The sequence below is a fragment of the Theobroma cacao genome, chromosome 7 (genome assembly GCF_053813885.1).
Source record: "Theobroma cacao isolate CCN51 chromosome 7, ASM5381388v1, whole genome shotgun sequence".
NCBI lineage: Eukaryota > Viridiplantae > Streptophyta > Magnoliopsida > Malvales > Malvaceae > Theobroma > Theobroma cacao.
Genome location: NC_142645.1, coordinates 18,711,622 through 18,719,766, shown reverse-complemented (window position 1 = coordinate 18,719,766; position 8,145 = coordinate 18,711,622). Strand labels below are relative to the sequence as shown.

Sequence of the window (8,145 nt, the reverse complement as noted above, 5' to 3'; positions counted from 1 at the left end):
ATGATCGACTTTTAACATCCAGATTTGTGAAAATGGTTCCTTTTAATGCCTAATCTCATTCTAAATCTCTCCCACATCCTTTATGACTTTTAATTATGAATTTTCAAGGATCAAATTGATGATTTTATCCAAGTAAGAAAAATTATGAGTTTTGTATTCTTCCTTTTTTTAGAAAAATTCATCCTTGAATTTAAATTAGGAATTATTTACTTTAGTTTCAAAATAGGTGGGGGAACTTTACGTACATCTCATCCTTAGCTTCCTAGTCACCTTCTTCTCAGAGTGGTTGCACTAAACGACTTTCACCGAAGCTACATCCTTAGTGCACAATCATTTTACTAGTTTATCCAAAATCTCCACTAGCACCTTCTCATATGACAAGCCATCACCCAAGTGAATTTCCTCATAGCAAATCACATGAGATGGATCAGGGTTGTACTTGTAAAGCACAAACACATGAAACACCAAATGAATACTGGAAAGATCTTGAGGTAGCACTAATCTATAAGCTGCTATAGTAATTTTCTCTAAGAGTTCGAAGGGTTTAATATATCTCAAGCTCAACTTGCCTATTTTATTGAACCTTAGGATTCCTTTAGTTGGTGAAACCTTCAAGAATACATGGTCACCCACCTCAAGCTTTAAGTCTCGACCCTTATGGTCTATATATGATTTTTGTCGACTTTGAGCTACCAACAACCTACCTTGAATCAATCGAATCTTGATGATGGCCTCTTGAACCATCTTCAGTCCAAGTAGCTTCCTTTCACTAGCCTTAAACCAAGTGATAGGTGATCTACACTTATGTTCGTATAATGCCTCATAAGGTGCCATCTTAATGCTAGCCTAATAAATGTTGTTTTAGGCGAACTCTATCAAAGGCAAGTGCCGATCCCAAATGACTCTAAAATCAACAACACAAACTCGTAACATATCCTTTAGGGTTTGTATGGTCCTCTTAGACTATCCATCGATTTGAGGATGGACGGCAATGCTAAAATTTAGCTTGGTTCCCATAACTTCTTGGAATTTACCCCAAAATCATCTAGTAAACAAGGTACCTCTATCTAAAACAATGGTAATTGGAACCCCGTGTAATTGCACCATCTCTTTAATTTATAGCCTCGTTTGTTGGGCTACCCTATAGGTAACCTTCATCGATAAGAAGTGAGCAGACTTACTCAATTTATTTAGAATGACCCAAATGGAATCGTACCATTTACTAGTACGAGGTAACCTTATTACAAAATCCATAGATGTGTGCTCCCACTTCCACTCGAGAATGGGTAAGTGTGAAACCTCGACCTTTATAGAGACGTAACTAGAGGTAGAACTTATGTTAAAGGTTTAATTTGAGCTAATTATGCTAGTTATATGTTACTTATAATTATTTTATGTCATTACAATAGTAGGATTAAAAAATGTTTTCAGTTGGTGAAGAAAGGTGCATAGTGGGCTGTTGCTCTATTTGCACATGTTTTACTTTTTCAAGTATATCTCCCACTAAAGAAGTCTAAATGACATGATATTTAGACCATTGAAAAGATAAGAGGTAGGGCTACAACTTTGATGTTTACCACTTGGCCCAGTTCTAACGGGAAGGTGGTCAGAATCTTCATCAAAGTGGAAGTACTACACTAGGAAAACAGATTCAGACAGAACATTTGACCTCCGAGGCGCTAGAAATTGAGAGCCACGACCCTCACCGTAATTTCCACAAATAATAAGTTTAGGGGATTTTTGAAGCTAGGACTCTTTGGGGCTACTTAAGGGACCTCTTTCAGAAGATTTTAGACCTTTTCCAATGTCAAAAGAGTAAAAGATTGCACAAGAAAAAAAGGAATACCAGTGGCATTGTTAAGGGCATTATTGTAATTGCATGAAGATTTAGATAAGCTTTAAATATAAAAATCCCATTCTTCCAGCAGCTTCTTAAAATTTCTAGCACTTTTTCTTCTTCTTCCTTTCTTATGTTTTCTCACCTTCCATGGAAGCTTGCTTTGAAACTTCCATAGATTTTCTCGAGTTAACCCCGATTTTCATGTTTTTGTTCACCCTTTCACAAAATGTTTGTGCTCTTTTACTTTTTCACCATAAAACCCTCAAAAGCCTTTCCCTAATACTTTCTCTCACTAGTTGGACATTCTAGAGAGAGACAGAAGGAGATTTTTCACAAGAAATTGAAAGCTTTTGAAAGGGAATTCAATTACCAAGCTAGCAAGGTGAGTATTGAAATTGAGTTAATATTTTTAGTTGTTGAGGATGGCTGGTGCTTAGATCTGTGAGTGTTTTACAGTTAAGGATTTATTCATTTTAGTGCAATTAGAGTAGTGAAAATAGATAGCCACTTAATGGTAGTTGGAAACTAGTTAGGAATAACTAGCAGAACATGATTTAGGAGATAGCTTCTAGAACCATATTTATGTGAATTGAGTTAATTGTGATGCTATTATGATGATAGGTTCCAACAAAGATCCATCGCCCCATTTGGACCATTAGAGGAAGTGGAATTGAGTAAGGATTTAACAAATATTGGTGAGTGAACTTGCATTTCAAAATATTTTGGGAAAATGTTTACATGTTTCAAAGAATCATTTGGGAATCTTCTCGGTTTTTTCTTTAAGATTGCCTAGGAACAAGCCCTTGATAAAATGTTTGATGTTGTGAAATATGAAATGTCTAAACAGATGAATCCACATGTTTTTGTATGATGTTGATATATATATATATATATATATGTATACTATGTCATAAATGGTACCATTGTGTGACAAATGCAACCGTGCGTGTGTGGGTGAATGTGCACTTGCCAGTGATGACGGTGGTGAGGGAGATGGATGGTGATACTGTTCAGCTATGTGCACGATGTGGTGGGATGTACATGAGCTGGGTGAGATGGGATGTCCGGGTATGTGCACGATGTGGTGGGATGCACATGAGCTGGGTGAGATGGGATGTCCGGCTTTGTGCACAATGTGGTGGGATGCACATAAGCTAGGTGAGATGCACATGATGAATCTTAAAAATTTGTCATTTATTTGCAAATTGATTTTATTGCAATGAGAAACACTCTGTTTATACTGCCTTACTTGGATAATTGTTGGAAATTTCCTTTCTTTCCAATTTAATGCTGAATACGGTTATTTCATCATTAAATGATTTAATAACCAAGGGTTTAAATGGAGGGATTTTAATAAGAACTTGAACTAAGTTGCATTGTTTTCGAATAAGTGCATCATGATTATCAACTTTCCTTGTTGTTGTTTGTTTCCTTCTTATGTTCACTCACTGAGTTTGTACTCACTATTTTCAACGTCATGTTTTCAGATCAGGAGGCAATTGGAACCTAGGTCAAGGTGTCCACATAGTTTTGTCTTTGTTGGTAGGTATGTTAGCATTCAATAGCCGTCCCTTCACCTTGGTCATTCTGCTGGAAGTCAAGAATCATTTTGTTTGTGAATACGTTCATGTGATGTAAAGTATTAAGATATGTGTCTTAGACAATGTATGTATATTGTGACGGGCAATGCCACCACTAGTTGGCAATGGTTAACTTTATTTGGGTAACGTGAAATGTAGTTTTTGATTGCGAATGCATATTAATTAGGTACTTATAGATTGGAAGTATGAAAGGTGACTTTAAGAATAATTGATGGAATGATGAGCAGGATTACGTAAATAGGCTTACTTGGGCTTAGTGGACTACGTCCATTGAGTCCATGTGCAAGTCACGTCTTGGAAATCTGGTCATGATAGTAAGGCTTGGAGCAAACCCACTGACCTCTAATGTTCCATCTTAACTTGTTGGCATACTAAACACTTAGCTACAAACTCGGCTACACCTTTCTTCATACCTTCCCACTAGTACACTTCTCTTAAATCATGGTACATTTTGGTGGATTCGAGATGTACTACATAAGCCGACAAATGTGCCTTTATAAGAATCTCCTTATCAAGACCATACAAATTCAACACATATACTCTTCTTCCATAGCAAAGCAATCCATTGGTATCTTTGACTAAGTGCTGCCTTTTACTCCCATGGGTACCATTTAAGGCCTTGGTCACCCATTCATCCTTATCCAAGGCTTCCTTAATGCAATCAAGCATTATAAGCCTAACTTGACAATGTGTTAATATATAATCAATATCACTGACTTCAAGATGTACTCCCATGTCTCCCAAACCATGGATATCTCCCACCAAGGGCCTCTTACCAATGGTGACATAGGCTAAACTCCCTACAGACTTTCGACTCAAAGCATCGCCTACCACATTGGCTTCGTCAAGATGGTGTAAGATAGTGCGATCATAGTCCTTAAGCAACTTCATCCATCGACGTTACCTAAGACTGAGATCCCTTTTTTTGAACGTCTCCCCATAAAGGTAATTTCTCTAAATCATAAGTACGAACAAAATGGTAGCCATCTTTAAGTCATGGATGGGATAGCTTTGCTCATGCTTTTCAACTACCTAGAGGCATAAGCTATGACCTTGCCATGTTGCATCAACACACATCCCAAGCCAACATGTGAGGCATCAAAATAAACATTATATCCACTTACTTCCTGCAACAGGCTACGTACGAGAGCTAAAGTAAAACAACTAGTGAGCTTTTTAACCTTTCTTCACAATCATAATTGCATTGAAACTTCACATTCTTTTGAGTCAATCTAGTCATAGGTGCAGCAAGTCTAGAGAAATCCTTGACAAACCACCTATAATATCGCACTAAACCTAAAAAACTATGAATCTCCATGTCAGAGGCTGGTCTTGGCCACTTCTCCACTGCTTTTGTTTTCCTTGGGTTTACCATAACTCCTTTACAAATCACATGGCCTAAGTAGTTAACACTATCAAGCCAAAACTCGCATTTGGAGAACTTGGAATACAATTGGTGATCTTTCAACACTTGAAGCGCAATCTTAGGATGTCATTCATGTTCCTCCTTAGTTCTCGAGCATACCAAAATGTCTTTAATGAATACAACTAGAAAACTATCTAAATATGGTTTGAACACCCAATTTATCATGTGCATAAAAGCTGCTGGAGTGTTCATTAGACCAAAGGACATAACCAAAAACTCATAATGCTTATACCTAGTATGAAATGCGTTCTTAGGCACATCTTTTTACCTAATCTTGAGTTTGTGGTAACTAGAACAAAGATCAATCTTAGAGAAAAATTGTGATCCTTGCAACGGATCAAACAAATTATCAGTACAAGGAAGTGGATACTTATTCTTTATTGTTACCTTATTAAGTTGTCGGTAATTGATGCATAGCCTAAATGATCCATCATTCTTTCTCACAAACAATACTGGTGCACCCCATGGTAACACACTAGGGCATATAAAGCCCTTATCCAACAAGTTTTCCTTTTGATCCTTGAGTTCCTTAAGTTCTACCATTGCCATCTAGTATGGTGGAATGGATATTAGTCAGGTATCTTTCAGTAAATATATACAAAACACATCAAGAAATCCTTCACCAAATGTGTACCTCCCTATTTGTGGGTAAATTAGGTAATTCTTTCAAAAGCACATAAAAAAACTCCTTAACTATGGGCTTATCAGCCATATTTTCGACCTCCACTTGAGTATTTCTAATTACTGCAAAAAATCCTTGGTAGCCATGTAATAATAATTTATTCACCATCATGGTAGATACCACATTGGTTAAACTAATATTGTGATCACCATGAATGCTGAAAGACGGCAATTGAATCTAACTAGCTTGTAATAGCATTCTGAACTAGCAAAATTTGGCAATAGCCAAGTCATACCTAAAATCACATCAAAGTCTAACATGTTGAGCAAAATCAAAGTGGCTTGTGTGTCTTTATCCCTTATTCGAACCACACAAGACTTGTACTCTAATTAGGCAACAAATATCTCCTAAAGTTGAGTAGTCACTAGCAAACCAAGTTCCATCAAAATACGGTCAACACCCAATTTTGTAGGAAAACATGGAGACAAAACGGAATGCGTAGATCTAGAATAAAATAGAACATGTGCTTTAGAACCACAAATAAAAAGAATACCTCAAACCTCGACGTTGGACGTTTAAGCATCTTGAGGTGTTAAGGCAAAAACTCTAGCTTGTCCCTTATCAACTACTCCCCGAGTGCATAGATTCGAATGCTCTATCCTGATAAGAGCTACTCGCTCCCCTACCTCTAGCTCTACTAACTGGTTGATTAGGCTGAGATACAACATTGGGTGGTGGTAATGCAGCCTTGGTTATGGGGTGTGAGACTTCCTGACACTGTGAAGCCATAGAATAGTCACTCTTCATGTGTCCAGGCTGTCCACACTTAAAACAAAGTCTTGTTGCTTGATGACACACCCCTTCATGAACCTTTTCACAAATAGGACAAGGTGAAACTAACTAAGTGTTAGACCTAGAAGTCTATTACCCATATTAATACATTCCCTTCTATCTTGCCGGGACCCTGAAGTGACTATGCCACTCCTCTATTGGGAGCCATATGACTTAAAAGCTTTATTCTAGTTCGAATTGCCTGTGGACGTTTCATATCCAATGCTAACACCTCGTTGGCCCTGATGGCCCTCAATCTTAACTTTTTTGGCTTTGTCTTGAGTCACTCAACTTTTCATGGTCATCCTTTCAATTTTTTATGCACAACTGACTGCGAAGGCATAGGTACCAAAGGCTTGGGATGCAACAGCCTTCAATAGTGGTTATGTCAACCCATCGACAAATCATCTAATCCTTATATCCTTAGCAATTACAAGGTATGGTACATACAAAGATAACTAGGTGAATCGAATATTATACTAAAAAGCTATCATGCTAGGTGTCTACACTAGCCTCAAACTCATGCACTTTGGAGGCTTGAACATTATTTGGCAAAAATTGACTTAGAAAGGTCATCGTAAATTTCTCCCAAGTCAATGAGTCAACGCTAGCTAGCTTACCTTTACGTAAGGACTGATACCACTGATAGGCCACATTCTTAAGCTTAAAACGAATTAACTTCATTGATCGCACACTAGAACATCCTAAAGCAATGTAGATTTTCTCCATCTCATCTAGGAAAATCAAAGGGTCTTTTGTTACATCGAAATAAAAAAATGAGAATGGATTTATCTAATATAAATTGAGCAATGAAAACTTAATAATCCCTCTAGCAAATTCTGACTACTATTGGTTATCTTGAGCTTGAGAGCTATGTGTAGCACGTATTGGTTGTTGGCCTTTGACTCACCTCAAAACATCATCCAAACAAGTAGTCATCGTCTCCATGACCCTATTAAACCCTTGCAAATTTGCTATCACATCTACCAAGGTTGGCTCCCTAATAGGCATTTCGTCTCTCACCTTTTGAGACTGAGCATTAATAGGCTTTTCCATGGGTGCCTCATTATTAGCCGCTACAAGTGGCTCATCATTAACCAACTTAGTGGTTTAGACCTCTCTACCATGCTTTTTAACAGTGGAAGCTTATCGTCTCGCAGATGCATCAACGTGACCATTCTGTTCTACCGTGCCCTTGGCCATTGCTCGTGACCAAGGCGGCATCCTAACCTAGACAAAAAGCAAACATTAACTCAATATGGTGAATGAAAGGGTATATTCCAAACAAACAAGGGAATCTATGCAGACTCTTCCTTATAGGATATGCTGTAGTTCACAAACTAAAAACAAGACACAACATGCAACCTATCTCTGTTGACTTAAGACAAGTTACCTAGGACTTAGACAAACCTAGGGCTTAGATAGCAACTTTGTCATGACCCAACTCTGGGGGCCATGACTGACTCAATGGTATCGATGGGAGTTACACTCTTAACCCATGCAAGCTTAACAATGAACAAAGCAAAACAAATACTCAAAATTACCTCATGGGACTCATCACCAGGGAACTGTTTATCAAACATGTATGAAAATATTATGTCATAAAGGATATGTATATATCATATTAAGTTTGCACGCTCATGTGCTCAAAATGCGAAAGCAATCCATATCAAATTAGCAAGTATGGCCATCTTGTGGCAAACAAAAAGTGTAGCCATCTCGTGGCAACTCTCAAAATACATGTCATATAATACAAGACATAAGCAAAATATTATCCATTGTAGTCAGACATAATTGACCAATCCAAGTAAGACATGTGGAGTAC

The 8,145-nt window shown here is 37.6% G+C and overlaps 2 protein-coding genes across 2 annotated transcripts; both read right to left on the bottom strand.

Moving 5' to 3' along the window:
• Window positions 1-330: 330 nt before the first annotated feature.
• Window positions 331-834, bottom strand: LOC108662811 (uncharacterized). The gene has a single exon (XM_018124400.2). It carries the CDS (start codon window positions 832-834, stop codon window positions 331-333), a length of 504 nt encoding a protein of 167 aa, XP_017979889.2.
• Window positions 835-3,861: 3,027 nt separating this feature from the next.
• On the bottom strand, window positions 3,862-4,332 carry LOC148761780 (uncharacterized). Its single transcript, XM_088808709.1, has one exon. The coding sequence runs from the start codon at window positions 4,330-4,332 to the stop codon at window positions 3,862-3,864; it is 471 nt and encodes a 156-aa protein (XP_088664835.1).
• Between the last annotated feature and the right edge of the window lie 3,813 nt (window positions 4,333-8,145).

Bases quoted from the DNA above. Each gene is read 5' to 3' on its own strand.
- LOC148761780 (XM_088808709.1), bottom strand. From the start codon at position 4,332: ATGAAGTTGCTTAAGGACTATGATCGCACTATCTTACACCATCTTGAC.
- LOC108662811 (XM_018124400.2), bottom strand. From the start codon at position 834: ATGGCACCTTATGAGGCATTATACGAACATAAGTGTAGATCACCTATC.